Raw genomic sequence first — 18,034 nt, forward strand, 5'->3', positions numbered from 1 at the left:
ACTATATTTGCAATGTCCTCCATTACACCAACAGTGTAGAAAAACACCTCTCTCGTAGTGCAGTAAAATGATAACGAGTTTTGGATTTTATAGGCAGAGGCAAATTACGTGTTGCAATGTCATCTAACCATCGTTTGACACATGTCCAACATGCAGGGTGCGTGTTGCTCTGGATTTGGACACATGTCTAGCATGCTACATACGTGCTGAGTCAGCACGTAACCTGCGTATTATACTTGCACCTGCTATATACACCAAAAAAACTCCATTTCCAGCAAAAACTCACATCTTTTCTTCGTATTAAAATTTTTTAGCCAAAATTTTACATAATTTTAATATTAAAAAAAAATTACATACTTTTGGTATCCTAATTGCGTTGTCAAAATTAACAGCTTCATGTGAACCGTGTCGTAAACTATTCCAAGTATATTTGAGCATGAGGTGCCTTATTGCCTATAGGGCCGTTAACATTGAATATGAAATTAACTTTTGCATTAAGGTGACTTCTGTACTTTACAGAGAGTAGACTGCAGTTAAATCTTTTTTACTGAAATGACAAAATAATAATGATATAAAATAACTACTATTTCAATAAAAAATTTAAAATTTATAAAAATAAATAAAAATAAAAAATTGCTATTTTCAAATAAATGATATATATTTCTAAAATTCATTTTAACACATCTAAACAACGATACTCTTTTAAACTCGTTTCTTTTGAATATTTCTAAACATACATCATTTTTGTTTAAACTTCCTAAGTAAATCAAAAGGGCACAATACTGTTTTAAATCTATTTCATTTGTAAGGAGTTTAATAATGTTGATGAAGAGTGTTACAAGGTACAACAATATCCGACTAGAGGCATTGCAACTAATCTTCCAATACAACGACCCCAGCATCAGATTTTTCTGTGTTATCATTCAACCCGTCAATCTTACTTTCATCCATTTCTATATCATCCTGCTTCCCCGGAAGAATTGGGGACTGACCATTCTCCTTTCCCAGGTTTGTGCGGCCTTCTTTTGCAGAATCTAATTCTATTTCCATATCTCTACTCTCATTGTCAACAGTGTTATCCACTTTGCAGTCATCTGAATGCAATTTTGACTTGTCAGTGGCGGTTTGATCTGGTTGTGTGGGTGTTAAAATTCTGTGCATATCTTCACAAATGGTTTCCAGTGGCGGAAAATTCTTCGTAACATTCACATCAGCTGATTCTCGAGCCAAGGATGCTCTAACTCTGTCAATGGGGTTTTCCTCCACTACCTTGCACATCTGCCAATAAAGAGGAAAGAACGATGTTGCAGTAATACTATCTTCAACCACTACTACTCATGAATGATGGACAAAATGTTTACCTTATTGTAAAGGTGAACCAATTCTGATCGATTTGGATCATTATCACAAGCAAGTGAAGTTTCCTCTGCAGCTGGAGAAAATGGCAATACGAGTACACTTAAATTAAAATAATCAAAACTAAACAGAATGACAGAACATCGGAACATTCTTGCATACTCCAACAGTCCAGAATTTGCTCTAACATTAATATGACACACACAGATTCAACTTGTGTGCTCCACATCATATTTCTAGTTGTCTAGATGAAATACTCTTGGAGTATGCAAAACTTCCTCCTTCCTCCTTGTATCAGCATGGCATTAGTATCTGATGAACAACAATAAACACGTACTTATTGCTTTTAGTCGAGGCAGTTGATCAGTCATCTGGGTGTCGGTGTCCCCTAATTTATAGCTTGGAAAGTTTGTAGCCTTGGGTTCACTTTTAGGTTCTTCAGTTGCCACTTCATTTGCTTTTGGATCACCCTACAAAGTTCAAGATGAGAAGTTAGGCCCACAGGCGAGTCATACAAACCTTTCAGGGGTAAATGATGCATTTTATATTGTTGTTCAAAGAACACCAGTAAACTGTATAAGCAAGAGCATATGTTACTAGCTTGAATTGTCTGCAGTCCAAATAGAAGAAAATTAAGTATTAAAAGAAGATATCAAACTACAGAACAATAGTATACTCACAAAGTATTCTTTCTGGTACTCAGCATTGAGACCCTTTTCCAAGAGAAGCACCCTCTTTTTTATGAACTCAACCTGTCTCCTCTGCATGTCTCTAAAATGATAAAATATGTTGGAGTCTTGATATAACTGTGTTTGGTTCTTAGCTTCACCGGAACCTTGTGCAGCATCAGCTGTAACATCCGTCCCACCATTTTCCCTGGATTGGTTGTTGGGAACTTCTGTATTTAACAAATTCGTGCCATTTTGCAGCTGCGAACCAAGTTGCCCTGCTACTGGTAAATTTATGATAGGAAGATTCAACTCCTGACAGATAAGCTCCTGAATTCTGATATCCTTATCGTCAACAATAGACTGCCATTTCCCGTACCCATGCCTTAAATAGAAAATATGTATGTTACAGTGAATACTTCAAAAATGTATTCCACAGAGGTTATTAACAACAAAAAGACATATCATCGATAATACACAAGAAATCATAGAAATGACACAAAGCAGAAGAAATTGATATCCCAGATATAAACACAAGGTAGACAAAGATACATAACTGGGGGCACACAAATTTTTGAAAGCCAACATTATGCTACTATTTCTTGAATTATTAAATGAAACAATACATATATCAGAAGACATACTTCAATACAGCTCGTAATAAAACTAAATCATGCTCCTCCTTCCATATCTTTCCACCCTTCAGTCCTGGATAGCGTAGTAAGATGTCATCCGAAAACAGTGGCGTTCCAAGGTTTCGTGATGCAGACTTTACCTGTCATTACAAGTCCCCAAGTGGTGAAAAAAGACAAATCATCAGCTAGCTTAATATCAATATCACCTCAAAAACCACATCAAGTGTCAGGACCCCAACCCAACAAGCTTGCAACACATAACAAAAACAAAATTCTAATTATCGTAGACACCATAGTCTTCCACTTCAAACAATCCTGAAAATGCTTTCAGCATTTTCCAAGAGTGGGAGCAAAATGTATTATACCAATGACAAGCAGTTGGAATTCAGAAAATCCATTCAAAACTTACTTTGTCCCTTATCAGGAGCAAAAGTGCAATCCTTACAAGTACATCTTGTATTCGCAGTCCCTCTTTGGGAACACCATCTACAGGAGAGTACATCAAAGAAAGATTAGGAGACAGAAGACATGGTTGAAAAGGAAAAATGAGAGACATAAATCGTACCACTGAATGTAGATGAATCAGTAATATCTTCAGCAATATGAGACAAGAAAAGAGTTCCATAACTGTAAAATGGGGGAAAATAATGACTTAAGGTGCGACATAAATTGAGACAAAAAGTAAAATTATTGAACACTCTTTAAAAATGACATCATAACATATAGCATTATTTATTGCAAAGCAAATTCCGATTGCCCATCCAGCAACAAAATAAGCTCATGCCTACAATCTAACATGCCAACAGAAGATAAATTGCCATTTAGAAAGCACGTATGGTACTGAGGGAGAACCCAAATAAAGTTGGAAGGTCAGGGATTTCCTCGGAAACCCCCGAAAAGTGAGAGGGTACTGGAAAGCCAAAGTCATAGTGACAGCTACAAGAAGCCAGGAATATATCGTGGAAGATTTACCAAAGGAAATAGTTAATCCACACACCAATTGATTACAAGCTACCACTTATCAACTGGAGCATACACAAGATCAATTGCATGAAATCCAAAAATGTAATGTTAATCTTAGCAGTATCCAAAGAAACATTATAATAATAATACTCTTTGATTTCTTGGTAAGTCTTCTGTTTCATGCGGGAAGTAAACTCCTTCCAATCGAATTCACCAACCCCAAACCTGTAATAGACAGAGTCACACACAGTGAGATATACCAGAGATATTGCCAAGGAAAAGCCTTTATACAACACACGCACAAAATGACAAGCAACCTCATCAAAATTTGCACAAATGCAGCCCTCTGATTTTGATTGAAACCAAGTACTCTGAACGATTTCCCTTCACCTTCCATCAGAGGAAGTGGCTCACCGCTATCAGCTGCTCATAATTTGAAGGGACATGCACCATAATCAAGGACTGATAATCTAAATTAAGAAAATCAAATCCATAAATATTGATACAGACCTCGAATTTTCTTTTTATAAGGCCTTCTAACAGTAGTAGCACCGGCTGAATTTGATTCACCATCGGTAAGCTCTGCTTCATAGTTGTCATCTTCACCATCAGAACTTACATCTTCCAGGCCGGCAAGGTCATCCTCCTCTACAGATACCATCTGGGGGAGCCATGCAATGATAGATACTTCACTAACAAAATTGAAGGAAGGGGGGGGAGACAAGGAAACCATGGGAGAATGAACTGAAGTGAATGATTATTAACAAGTAGGGAATCCACTTCTCATCCATGATCATTGATCATAGTTGTGTAATATAATTATATCAATTTTAAAAGAGTTTTGGTGCCCAACATAGTATTGCGGAAAAGAATAGAGAAATGTATTGATGAGAAAAGCTGGTTATTAAAATTTAGTATTAAATTTTCACCAAGTGACCATTTCCTATCATTAAAATCGTTTGATTTCAACAAATGATCTTTAACCCTAACATAAAAAATAAAATAAGTGGTCAAACTTCAAAAATTTGGTAGAAGTTTTTATTTATTGTAAGTGGATTTGATCCCTTTCCATGGAATAGGGGGAAAGAAGATGGAGGTAACAATTGCCATAGGAAGTATTATGGTAGAAAACAATATTTGGAGAAACAAAATAGATATTGGCAGTGCTGAATGTTATCTCAGACAAACGCAGAAACAGCAAAAACAGGTATTCTTTCCTTTGCAAACTAATACAAAAAATATAGTGTTGCGTCAACACCAAAGTCACATACCAGCTTGCGGTTTCGCTTCCCTTTGCCCAATGCACTAAACTCCTCAACTTTATGCTCTTGATATTTATCTTTTAACAACTCCTCCCAGTAATGTGCTCTTTCTGAATTGTTCATAGTCTCCATTGCACGTTTTTGTGCGGCCTCCTCTGCTGCAGCCTCAATTTCATCAATATACTCAAAATTTGCCACCTAACCAATTCAGCCCATCCAAACAGAAAACCAGATCAGCATGATGATAAACAGATTTTGTGGAGTCCGAAAAACGTAATTGAAGCAGAGTGCTCAATGAAAAGAACTACTAGCACTTTCCCAATCACAAATGTTCCCCAATCCTGACATAAGTAGTACTTTTAAAACATGTTTTCTTTTGAATAAACCAATCGTTACACTTGTACTCCTGAGTAGACACTCCATGTGTTTCATAAAATTTGTCATAAAAGAAGTATTAGTTGTTCATTTCTATAGCTACACATTGTTAACAATAGCTATTTTAATTTTGATATTCAACATTTAATTTAGACTTTTTAAGTGGCTCATGAAAGAGAAAATTCATCTCAGGAATGAATATGCAATAAAAAAAAAAAGATATGTTGATAAAGAAGAGCAAGCAGAAATCTTTAGCCACAAAAAAATGTGTGCAATTCAGAGAGAAAATTGAACAATTGAGGATCCACAAGAACACATATAACCATTACATTGACAGCCGCAAATTCCAAAGGCAAATACTTATGCATTCATGTTATTAGACCAAGAATAACATTTCATCATAGTAACACTTTGGAAAACAAACAAATTAATCCAAAATGTAAAATGGTAGTAAATCCTTTTCGGGACAAATCAATCCAGTTTTAAATCCACATTCATCTAGGAAGAGAAAACATGAAGCACACAAATATATATTATATGTAAATTATAGTATTGACCTTAAAATTCTTCAAAAACCCATCATCATCTTCATCATCCACGGTAGCCTCTTCATCTCCAGCTTGATCACGATTCAGCAATCTATTTTGAAGAAATACACATGAAATATAATGCAAAGTAAATTGTTATTTTATGATTGAGAAGTAGTGTTGATTACCTATCAATAGCAGCAGCATCATAATGGATCTGGCGAGATTTTCCTGCTTCATCATTTTCATCAGCAAATAACTCCTTTGACCCATACCTTATGATGTCATCCAATTCTTCCTAAGAACAAGTAACAATCAAAAGTTACTGTCGAATCTTTGATAAGACTATTCTTGATTATGCTCTAAACATTCAATGTATCCTAAAATTCATATCCATACCAAAAGCCCCGTTGCATATTAAAGGCTTCTTCACTTTATAGGACAAGAAATTTTGTTCAAGTGAAAAAAAAAAGGGATAACAAATATCAAAGAAGGGGGGCATCAAATGAGAGCCAAACAAGATATTCATGCTCTCTTCCATTTGACTTAGTTAGAAGTAAAATCAAATAATTTGCTCGTGTTGGAGCATACAAAGAAGCTATCAATATCCCAATTGGAAGATATAATATATAATATATAAACAAGATGTGAACAATACAAAAGAGCAGAGCATACATGAATTGAAAAAAAAACTATAATTGTATTGGGTTCAAGTTGCTTAACTACAAGTCACCATCCATTTCTGAAATTTTTAATAGAATAATCAAATAAGTACAATTAAAAATTATTTAAAATAAGATCATCTGAAACAAGAAAACATCACCAACTCAGTTTGAACTACCAATGAGACTGGTAACTATTACCATTTGGCTTTAATAGTATTACCTGGTTGATGTTTTGAGCCTTTAACCTCCCTACAACCAGGTGCTCCAACACCATTTTCTTCTTTGTCATCTGCATCATCCTTTCTTCAATGGTTCCTCGTGTTATAAGCCTATAAATCAGCACCTACAATGCCAGAACTGCTATGAAATAGAAAGTCAACATAATAACCAACTATGTATCAATGAAATAACTCAAAACCTTGTTAGTTTGTCCAAGACGATGAGCTCTAGCCATAGCTTGTAAGTCAGCATGAGGATTCCAATCACTGTAGAAAGACAGTTGATCAAATGAATTATAAATCAGCATGAGGATTGTAACCATTAGATTGCAGCTATTCTCTCATTTGTTTGCCAAAAAGAAAATGCAAATGAATTGAAAATTGTATCTGTAATTGGGGGAGATATTGAAAATATATTTCTAACACAAGACGGTAAAACTTGTTTTCTGGACAATCAATTAATATCTATTTCATCAAACTATTATTCAACACGATAACATGAAATTAAAGGTTCACCTGTCATATATAATAACCGTGTCAGCAGTTGCAAGGTTTATCCCCAATCCACCAGCTCTAGTAGAGAGAAGAAAGCAAAATCTTGAAGAATTTTTCGCATTAAAACGATCTATCCTTACTTGTCTTTCAGCTCCACCAACTTTGCCATCTATCCGTTCATACTGCCAATTCTGGTTTAGAAGGGGGTAAAATGAACTAAGTATAACAAATAATAAAGGTTGGAAACCATTAGGTTTATATCGAAGAATAAAAACTTATGTCAACCTTGTAAGAACAGTAATCTTCAAGCAAGTCCAGCATGTGTTGAAATTGGGAATATATGAGGACTCTATGTCCTTGTTCTTTAAGCTTCACCATCATCTTGTCCACCAATTGCAACTTCCCCGATGTTTCCAGAAGTTGTCTGGTGAAAAGAAAAGAAAAGAAAAGCTAAAATAGTGCAACAGGATAATACAGTTGATAAAGAACTTACATAATTATCGATATTAATATAGTGCCCTTCAACATGATAACAAAATCTTCATTATAACTACAGAAGCTAACAACTTTAGAACATTAATATAGTGCCTTTTAACCTGAATGCCTCTTTTGGATCGTCAATTTCTGGTTCAACTCCCTCTAGCATGTACGGGTGACAACAGAGTTTACGAAGTTCCATAACAACATTGATAAGAGAAATCTGATTCAAAAAAAAAGTACAAAAACAATACGTTTTGGCTCTTTCCGAGTAAAGCTATGATTAAGAATAAACTAAAACAGTAGGCTCGTTATAGAACAAATCTTACTTGTGCACCACCACGACGAGTTAAAATCTGATAATTACGGGTTAAAATTGCCTTATAGTATTCTTTCTGTTTGCTGCTCAAATCCACACGTAAAATAAGCTCCTTTTTAGGAGGTAATTCCTTCATGACATCTTTCTTTACTCCTGCAGAGGCATCAAAAACTTGAATCAACAACTCAGGAATACGCATTTTTAACAAGATTACCATAACTTGGTTTAATGTATGAATTGCTGAACAACAATGCCTCTGAGAACCCACTTGAAATTTCAATGGATGCCAAAATTACAACCACCATGTCAAGTAATCTGAATCCAAAGCAGCCCCATGTACTTTAACTTAGGGATAGGCATCAGGCCAAACAATACTAGTAATCACAATGCCACATTGCAAGTATTGACACTGCATAGTGACCTAGACAAGAAAATTAAGCAAATTTGCAAAGTTGTTCAAGATTAAGAGGAATACTTCGTAGCAGATGAGGGGCCAACATTTTATGAAGCCTTGAAATTTGTTCCTCTTGATTGATATCCTTAAACTCTTCCTGGAACTCCTCTAAACTTCCAAACTGCCAGAAGTCAAAAAGGTCATAAGATATCCTTAACTTTCACAAGAAAGTTCAACATCTTATTTGTGGATAAGCTGACTAACCTTCCCAGCATCAAGGAAGTGCATAAGCATAAAAAGTTCGTCAAGGTTGTTCTGAAATGCATCAGACAAGTTGCACCATAAGTTCATTTCAACTTCCAATAGAAAAAATCAACACATGAAACCACAATGCATTACTTGATAAGTAAATATTCATAGAACAGTAGTTTAGTGTACTTGTATAATTAGAAATGAAAAGGAACAACCAACACAACATTTTGGGAAGCAAAGCGAATACTACAGGAACAATGCTGACATCTTCCAAGAGCATAAATTTGCACAAATATGATGTTCTAGGCAGCCAGAAATACAAAATTTCAACTCAGTCTCTGAGTCACGAGATTGACATAGAAACAAAATACAATCTGTCTTTCCATCATTTGACTTCAGATATTATTTTCGATGGATACTTTATGGATACAAGTACGCTTATTGGCAGTAGAATTTGACTTTAAAGTTGCTTATAGTTGATATATAAATGAAGATATGAATTGCAGTGCACATTTTATCATAAAAGATACAACCTCTCAATAGCAGCATGTAGATTTGCCCTTGTCTATATTTCAAAGTAAATTAGTAACATAAAATAATATTATGTTTGAAACACTCCTATACCATAGCTATTCACAAACACCCCACTACATGGTAAAGCCAAAAACAAAAAATGTCATGTCAAAAATACCAGGTATTATCAAGGTAACAAGAATTTAATTGAAGAAAGCCTAAATACTTGTTATATTTCAGAAAATATATGTAGAACTCAAAATTAAACAATGCTCTAAAATTTACACAACCCAGGTCTATAAAATAGAACTCTAGGTATTAGTTGGTATCCAAAGACCAAAAAAAAGAAAACAAGCTCAAACAATAATACAAAAGCATCATGTTTGACCAATACAAAAAATAGGACATAATCACCCAATAAAGAAGCAATGGACATGTATGGCAGAACATCTCAATGTAAAGTAAACCTGAAGAGGAGTCCCAGTTAAGAGCACTCGATGTCTGCTAGAATATTGCTTCAATGAAGAAAATAATTTTGAATCCTTATTTTTCAGACGGTGTCCTTCATCAACTATCTAGATATACACAGATATAAGGGGATCAGAACCATGCAGAAACCAAGAGGACGAAAAAAGGTAATTAATAGAGTCAAATGCAAACTTAATATCCCTCGTTCTGATACTGACGTGGGTTATTGAATCTTACCATGCACTCCCATTTTATAGCTTTCAGTGATACTGTGTCATAGTTGATCATCTCATATGAAGTCAAAAGGACATCAAACTTAATCCTATCTTGCTTGCTTTCGCTACTTATATGACTAGATTTCTTTTTCTTGATCTTCTGTTTCTTTGGGAAGTAAAATTCATACTCTCTTATGATAGAACGGGCTTGGGCAGATCCAACATACATAACCTGCAGAACAAGTATACAATTAAAAGAGTTATTGCATAAACGGCAACAATACTACTCAAACCCATGATGCGTACGACATTCATGTGAGGTGCCCATGTTGCAAATTCACGTTCCCAGTTCCGCAATGTCGAAAGTGGAGCAACCACCAAATGTGGATAAACACCCTCTTCAAAAAGAGATGCTAAGAATGCAATACTTTGTATGGTTTTGCCTACATGTGAAAAAAAAAAAAAAATTCTCGGTCACCATGGTGCCATAACACACTTCAGCAAAAAATTACAAATCAAGGCAGCAGGAGGGGAGAAATCATAAAAGGACAGTATAAACCCAACAGGATTGGTTCAGCTAGTATAAATTAAAGCACTTTGTATGACATGCTTAGGGTTGTCTAAGTACCACTTCAAGCCCTTCTTGAGGCTTGGAGCATATTTTGCCTTGAAGGAGATGCTATCCTATTAACTTTAAAAACCTGAAAAGAGGGGGGAAGAAATAGAGAGAGAAACAGAATACATACCAAGCCCCATTTCATCAGCCAGTATAACATGAGTTTGCTTGGACCAAGAGAACCGCAAGAAGTTCAAGCCTTCTAGCTGATACGGATGTAGCGTACCTTCAATAATGTGAAAACAAATCCGGCAATCTTTATCATCAAAACAGGGAATAAACAGAATATATACTATGTCCACAAGATTTGATCTGTCGTAAAATATAAAGCATACCGCCTGAAAGAAACTCAGGGCTATGTTCAAACTGTTGAAATTCCTTCTGCTGTTTCTTCAATTCAACATCATCCTTAATACTGCTTCTTTGCTTCATGGAGGCAAGTTTGCTGGATCTAGACCGGAATTTATTGAATCTTTCTATTTCTGGTTGAAATGCTGAAATATCTGTCTCAAACTCCCAATAGCATTCATCATATGGAAGCTCTTTCCATTTCACAAGATATTCCTTCTCATCATCAACACCCCTGTACCAAATCATATAAAAACAGAGTCCCCAAAAAATAAGCATTTGTTGACATGTTAAAGCACAAGCTGATTAATTGGATGCTAACAAGTCATTAGATGATAACAGAATCATTTGACAAGAATAAATACATCAAGTGCAAAGAGATGGGAAAAGAGAATAAGATACAGAAAAACGTTTTCGATCAACCTGCAAGCAAGTATTCGATCAACTGTAGTCCACTCAGGTCGAATGGCAACAAAGTCTTCATCAGAAGTATTGACAGATGCCATTTGACGATGGAAATTATTCACTTTGGTCCTTAAACGGGGATAAGCCTTGAAAGCTTTCACAAACTCTTTCTCTGGAACCCTAAAGAAAAAATATACTCAGGTGGTAAATTTTAAATACCCAAAAATAATAAAACAATGAATCAAACCTTAGAATAGGCATAATAAATAATTTATATAAAAAGAAAAAAGAGCACAAGTTGGGAATGGAATGTAATATGATCAGCACCCCAAATGTTTACTAGATACTAAGACACAATGTAGGATAAGCTCCCACAGATTTACCATGTGCAGTGCAAGTACGAGAGTCCCTTCCACTTAACAAGGTATTGTTTCACAAATATTTGCTTTGATCCTAAATTTGTGGCATCATCATCAGCAGCTACAGTAGGGCGCATCTCACAATCTAATATTTTATCAATATCATTGAGTGGGCTAACCTGAAAATTTGAAGAAAAGAAAAGGAGTATTGTGATCAAGCATAGGCTAGTAAACCATAATTCTATTATTATATATTATGAAGCATAAGCACTTACACATTCAGGGCACCTCCAGTTGTCTGGAATGGGACCTTTAATTGGTGGAACTAAACACTTGGGATGGTAAGAATAAGTGCATGTATCACAGTTCAGAAGATTGTCACTTTCTCCACAGGCTTGACACAAATTTTCTTTCTATTGATAAGGAATAGAAACATCAAATAAAGGTAGGGTAATAAGTAGACAAGCAACATAAATCTGAATTAAAACAATGATTGCTGAAGCAAAACGGAAGCAAATAACATACTGCATCACTTCTATCTATCCTCTCAAATGTTTCCTGAGTAGTCCCAGGTTTTCTCGGCAAAAAATCAGCATCATCATCAGAATCATCCAAATTATAAATTGGCTTGCGCTCTGATCTTACACGAAGCCTCTCAACCAAGCTACTCATGTTCTTGCAAGACTAGAAATCCTGAAGTGACCAGGAAGAAGAAAGAACACATTGTTAAGTCTACCCCAAGCCTTGAACGAAGAATCATCCAAAGCAAAACAATAAGACAGAGCAGATTGGCATTTTAGAAATGAAATATTAAACAAAGGAACCAAATGTATGAAAAAGAACCAGGTTTAATTGACTCCCATTCACAGGTGAGTCTATGTATGAAAAATTGCCAAAGTTCTCCTAACGGAAACAGCACGGACCAGCTGCCCACTATCCCATCTTGTTGTTACCTGACATGAAGATAACACATCCACACACACCACGAAAATCCCAGCCACAAATTTTCAAACTAACCTGTGACAGTGCCACCAGATTGGGAAATCCAATGTGAATAGCAACAGTAACACAGTCGTTACAACACTCAGATTGGTGGTGGCAAAGGAAAGCCATGCCCAACAACAAGAAGGGAGACAAACTACCAAAAACAGGCCTGAGGATGTGTTGCTCTCATTTTGGGGTTCCATAAAAAATTGGTGGCCTGCCAACAGGTCATCTGCCACTATTATTACATGCAAGCTTGTCAATCCCAGGTCGGTCTTATGAAACAAGTTTGTACCTGTAATTGGGATTGGGAACATTGACATCATAAAATCATGCGATATAAGGTGCTAGTTTGCAATTTTGACAACCATGCTCACAGGACGTTCTCATATATGCTCAGCACCAGTACCAAAGCATGACATCAGACATGGGCGGTTTCTCTAACTCCCTTCCTAACTACACTTTGCTCAGTCCATCTTAGCTTTACAATCCCTAATCTTCCTCTAATTGGACCAGCATTCCCTCTTATTCCTTTTTTAAACCTTATATTGAATTGCCATCATACCAAGTTTATAACCAAGTATATAACGAAACCTAATTAAAGATGGAAATGCACATTGGTAAATGGTAAGAAATCCATAAGAATGAATATTGTGACACTGCAGTTATGTCAATAATCAATTTCCTTTTCTATCCTGCTGCATTTCTACCTTTGCCGTGGTGGTTGGTTGCAAACCGAAAGGTTATATGTTCCTCCAGTAAAAATATTTACCAAATAGCATTGTTCGAATAAACACACACAGTTCCAGATTTCAAAACAAGTGTGGTTCAACATTTACAGCACAGTAAAATCAGTGGAAACAAGATGCCAACAAAATGGTTCCAAGCTCAAGCTAAGAAGCTCATGGAGTATTCCAAGTCGCAACAATTTGAAAAAAACTACGAAACCTTAAGAGTAATAGCCGTTAAAACAATGCCACGCAGAGAAACAACCAAGAAATTGTAGAAGATCAGCACGCTATTGTTAATTATTAGCGAAAATGAAGTGCATCTGTCACAAACACTTCACATTTACCGAATCAAAGACAGAAACCCTAAACCGTGCAAAAACGCATCCAACATTTCCCAGAACAAATTCACGGGAAAACGAAATTATAAGTTAATCAGCTGAATTTGTAGCTGTGAGTGATAGAGGTGAAGTGTGCTACGAGAATTCAGAGCGAGACGTACCGTGGAGTGGAAGATTTTCCGGCGATCTGGTTCGTGGAGCTTCGTAATTTCGCGGGAACCCAAAACCTGAGTTGAGAGGAAGAAAAAAGAAAGAAAAGAAAGAAGAAATGAGAAATAAAAGAAAAGATTAAAATTAAAAATAATGAGAGGCGGTGAGGAAGAAATAGGGTAGACTTACAAGGACAGTGACGAGATTAACAGCCACGACGAGTCTGTTTTATATCCAAGAAAATCCGGATAATCAACCAAACATGCACTGAAATTTTCGATGGAGAAATTGCATACGATTAGCGTATATATTACTATTATTTAATTATTTAAATTAATTAATAATCAGTAATATAGTATATAGTATTAATTAATAAATGGTAATGACGAAAGCTCACGTGCTTCCTTTTTCATTTTTCTCCCCGAAAATAACAATCTAATTTACTACGTTCTTATGAAATAAAAGTTTATACAAATATTTTATATTTGCTTCTATATTATAATATATATTATACATTATTAGATCGTAAATAAAACTGAAACACAATGTTTGATCGATTATCAATAATTCAATACGTTATTAAGAAATACTAGGTGAAACAAATATTTTTTAACCAGGTTTAATTAAGTCGTAAATTTATGTACACATGTAAATTTGATTATCAAAATACATACACATGTAATATACAGATTTTTCATTTTTGGACTTCATTTTGGTTGATGAATAAAATGTTTATTCTTAAACAAAAAATTTAGGTCATGAACAATTTTTTCATACTCTAGTTCATTTTTGATATTCTCTTTTCTTTTGTAAACGAAGAAAAAGTTGAAATGGAGTTATTAACTATTCGTATACTTATGAGAAATCGTTAGCTGTTGATAATCAGTTAGCCTTTTTTTTCTGTCTTTTTTTTTTGTAATTCTAAATAGATGTTTAGTAATTAGTATACATGGATCCAAGTTACAACTGTGCAAAAACCCCGATTGCATACTCGACTCAGATTTCGCATTTCTCTCCCACCCCCTCTTCTTTTTACTGTTTTCTTTTGGGGCTAACTATAGCTCAAATTTAGGCAAATCCAGTGTTGGGACACTTCCCCTGCTACTCTCTCTATAGCATACAGACCGGCTATCCGATGCAAATTGCAAACAAATACTGAAATACCACGTCTCCCACGAGTAAACCAATTATAACTTACAAGCACTGTGAGTTGTGTGACCACTGGCCAATACATATTCTTTCATGGTTTACACTGTATTCCTGCGTAGCATGCTGTGCTTCCACCACATCGCCAAATCCGTGTAGCTTATTACAGCTTACACACCGAACCACACAATTGCAGAATGCAGAGCATAACCTAAAGGACAATAAAGTAAAAATAATGAATACTTCATCTTTGATATAAAGAAAGATTCCTCCGACACATGACTAGACATCACTTTACTGCGACAAATTTTGGATTTACATGTTCAGAGTTCAGACTGTTCTGATTCTTGCAATGAGGAACAGAGACTTAGAAAAAATCAGGGTCACAATGATTACAAGTAAACAAGCTAAAACTAAAAGGAATCATCATCATAAATTATTATTGAAGGACTAAACTTAAGTGATTTACAAAGAACTCAAAGGGCTAACAAAACCAGCTAAGGTTTTTTTCAGTTACAGTTCCAAACAAGGATGAGAAATGTTACAGGTAAACAACAACCATTCTTTTTGGCAGAAAGTGTACACAAGTAAGAAAGAAAAAGAGAGAAAAAAAAAAGGACTCACACTTAGACTTACTCTTCTTACTCTACAACCAATTATAATTTCTTTCTTTCAATTAGTTTGTCCATTCTCAACACCTAAACCATACAAGACACCAGCATATTTCTCTGTGGAGCCACTGAAAAATGTATCCCTCAACTTTCTAAATGTACAAGAAGTGAGTAAGCTATCCGATCCAGCTTGATGGCACACACCAACTCTCTCAACATCCAACAACTCCGCGAGCTTGTTCAACCCACCATGGAGACTGTTGCAGAACTTCATCAAATGCTTGATATCATACAACATCGGGAAATACATCTTGATCAGTTCAAAGAACCCTGCCTGCGTATCCGGCAAGCTTCGGCACGTCAACAGCTTGAGGAGGTAACCGAAGTCGTAACCGCTATGGAAGGTTACCCAACTCACACTATCGTTCAACACGATCCCCGATGACATGAGAAGCTCCCCGAACCGGTTCACATCAATACCTTTTTCGTTGTTCTTCTTGAAATCAATGCCACATTGGCGCAGAAGCTCGATCGAATCGCTGGCGAAGATGTCCTCGCTGATGTTGAACTCACGGAAGTTGAATTGCCAGATGCAGGAGCTCTCAGTGCCACAGGTGGGGAGGTTGCCGTGCTCGTCAGAGAAAGTGAGACCTAATTGGATCAGCTTCAACATGTCAACGTTGTCCTTCAAGGTCTGGTAGTTGTAGTCATTGATATTCTTGAAGTTCCCAACGGGACGAAGAACAACACCGGGGAACTCTGTATCCATGGCGACATAGTTGTATTCGTCAACGATTTCACGGATCAAAGCGAACTCCTCCTCTAGGTTATCGTTCCATACCTCCCTGATTTGAACCGAATCGCCTTTCGGTAAAATCGACATGTCCAACTAGAAAACCCTAACAGATCGATGAAAATGGAAGACAAACCCAGATCTGCAAGCAAAAACACGAGGAAGCCGTTCAGATCTCAAAAAACTAGCAAATCCGCAACGAAAATCACGCGTATTTCGTTCCGCGTAATAACGAACAAACAGATCAACAAGCGGAGAAACAGAGAAATGAAAAATCGCGAAACCTGAAGGGGATTTCAGCGGAAAGAGCTGCAAATCGTGAGTTGCCGGTGGAGATTCAACGAGATCTGACACGGGAAAGAAGCGTTAGGCCACGAGAAGTAGCTACAAAGAGTTCGGAAGTGAAGTAGGGTTGAAGTATGAACCCTAGAGAGAGAGAGAGAAAAAAGAAGTGGCTCGAAACTGCAGAGTGAAGAATCAAACCTTGAAGTTGCGTGAACGAAGGTTGAAGTTGGCGGATCTGAAAGTTTGAATCGGAGATTTTAGGTTCGGAGGATGGGAAGTGACAGGTCAACGGAGGAGGCGATAAGAAGAAGAAATGGTCAGGGAAGAGGAGCGCAAGGGCGAGGGTTGAGACCCTGATATGTAATGCGTGTGAGAGAGAAGAGGGGTGGGGTCGTTTTGGTTACCAACAACTGCACGGGGGGTGTCGTTTACAACTTGGCTCGGCCAATACGCGATGCGACAATATAATGCCAGTCGTTAACATATGTCCTCAAGCAAAATTCACCGACCTTCTCTTTTATTTCTTTTTTTTTAATATATGATTTTTTATTTTTTATTTTTTATTTTTTATTTCCTAATAGTTTATTCGATTAGATATATGGGATACCGGATTTGATTGATTGACATGATATGCTTAGCATTTTTTCTTAGTAACCTTTAATATTAAACCCTATACCCATATTACCACAGTGCTAATTATTAATTAATTTATTGATGTTTGAATCCTTGGAGCGCAACCTATTTCGGTCTTGAGATCTATGTGTTTTGCTCTTTGATAGCTCAAATAAGTGTATATATTTACAATACCGAAAATATATTGTTTTATATTTGTTCATACTTTTGTCCATAACTCAAGATTAGGCTCAAAACAAGAACTAATATTTAATTTAATTTTTGAATTTATATGTAAATTTTAATTTATTTTTTTAATCTTTAAATTTTATAAATATAATTTATATTGGTCTAGGACAATTTTTGGCATAAAAAATTAACATAAACAACTAAATATCATGTTAAAATTTGTAAAATAACATTGTTTTAGTTTTAGCATTTAAATAGTTTAAAAATGACACTGAATCGTCTATTTTAGGAAAAAAAATTTCAATAAATCACTTATGAATATTTTGTTGAGCTATTTGAATGCCAAAACAAAAATAATATCGTTTTACAGAGCCTAACATAGCATTTGATTGTCCACATAAGTGTTTCATTAACGTTTGTGGGTCCAAAATTATTCTAAGGGCTAACATGAGTCACATTTACAAAGTTTGGAGACCAAATAGAGGTAATCGAAATTTTTGGAACTAAAGTAAGACTCGCGTGTAAGTTAAGGGACCGAATTGAGTAATATCTCTCAAAACAATTAAGAATTCAATCCCACTAGATAACCAATATAGAATCTTACAACTGCTGCCAACTCTTATTGGACTAGGCCCAAAATCCACTAACATAAAAAAAAATTATCC

General features: G+C 35.8%; 2 protein-coding genes across 2 annotated transcripts; both read right to left on the minus strand.

Moving 5' to 3' along the window:
• Positions 1-783: 783 nt before the first annotated feature.
• Positions 784-14,000, minus strand: LOC107470460 (CHD3-type chromatin-remodeling factor PICKLE). Its single transcript, XM_016089854.3, has 32 exons — positions 13,923-14,000; positions 13,745-13,810; positions 12,056-12,223; positions 11,806-11,943; positions 11,555-11,709; positions 11,190-11,351; positions 10,754-11,001; positions 10,549-10,644; positions 10,109-10,245; positions 9,825-10,034; positions 9,587-9,694; positions 8,619-8,669; positions 8,436-8,535; positions 7,971-8,113; positions 7,761-7,864; positions 7,450-7,588; positions 7,186-7,355; positions 6,870-6,936; positions 6,672-6,794; positions 5,975-6,084; positions 5,817-5,898; positions 4,894-5,082; positions 4,133-4,283; positions 3,940-4,045; positions 3,773-3,847; positions 3,225-3,286; positions 3,069-3,145; positions 2,669-2,799; positions 2,037-2,409; positions 1,694-1,826; positions 1,362-1,432; positions 784-1,278 (listed from the first exon to the last, which is right to left on the minus strand). Exons 3-32 carry the CDS (start codon positions 12,200-12,202, stop codon positions 874-876), a joined length of 4,263 nt encoding a protein of 1,420 aa, XP_015945340.1. The 5' UTR covers positions 12,203-12,223; positions 13,745-13,810; positions 13,923-14,000; the 3' UTR covers positions 784-873.
• A 1,293-nt stretch (positions 14,001-15,293) lies between these two features.
• LOC107470478 (probable CCR4-associated factor 1 homolog 7) lies at positions 15,294-17,018 on the minus strand. Its single transcript, XM_016089875.3, has 3 exons — positions 16,767-17,018; positions 16,568-16,630; positions 15,294-16,425 (listed from the first exon to the last, which is right to left on the minus strand). Exon 3 carries the CDS (start codon positions 16,371-16,373, stop codon positions 15,552-15,554), a length of 822 nt encoding a protein of 273 aa, XP_015945361.1. The 5' UTR covers positions 16,374-16,425; positions 16,568-16,630; positions 16,767-17,018; the 3' UTR covers positions 15,294-15,551.
• Between the last annotated feature and the right edge of the window lie 1,016 nt (positions 17,019-18,034).

This window comes from Arachis duranensis, chromosome 10 (assembly GCF_000817695.3).
Source record: "Arachis duranensis cultivar V14167 chromosome 10, aradu.V14167.gnm2.J7QH, whole genome shotgun sequence".
NCBI classification, from domain to species: domain Eukaryota; kingdom Viridiplantae; phylum Streptophyta; class Magnoliopsida; order Fabales; family Fabaceae; genus Arachis; species Arachis duranensis.

What these genes read in the sequence shown, in the direction of transcription:
- LOC107470460 (XM_016089854.3), bottom strand. Translation starts at nt 12,202, where the DNA reads ATGAGTAGCTTGGTTGAGAGGCTTCGTGTAAGATCAGAGCGCAAGCCA. An exon ending in GATCGAATACTTGCTTGCAG is followed by an intron (nt 11,002 to 11,189) that starts GTTGATCGAAAA and finishes GATTTGGTACAG; the next exon opens with GGGTGTTGATGATGAGAAGG. An exon ending in ACGGTTATTATATATGACAG is followed by an intron (nt 6,937 to 7,185) that starts GTGAACCTTTAA and finishes GTCTTTCTACAG; the next exon opens with TGATTGGAATCCTCATGCTG.
- LOC107470478 (XM_016089875.3), bottom strand. Translation starts at nt 16,373, where the DNA reads ATGTCGATTTTACCGAAAGGCGATTCGGTTCAAATCAGGGAGGTATGG.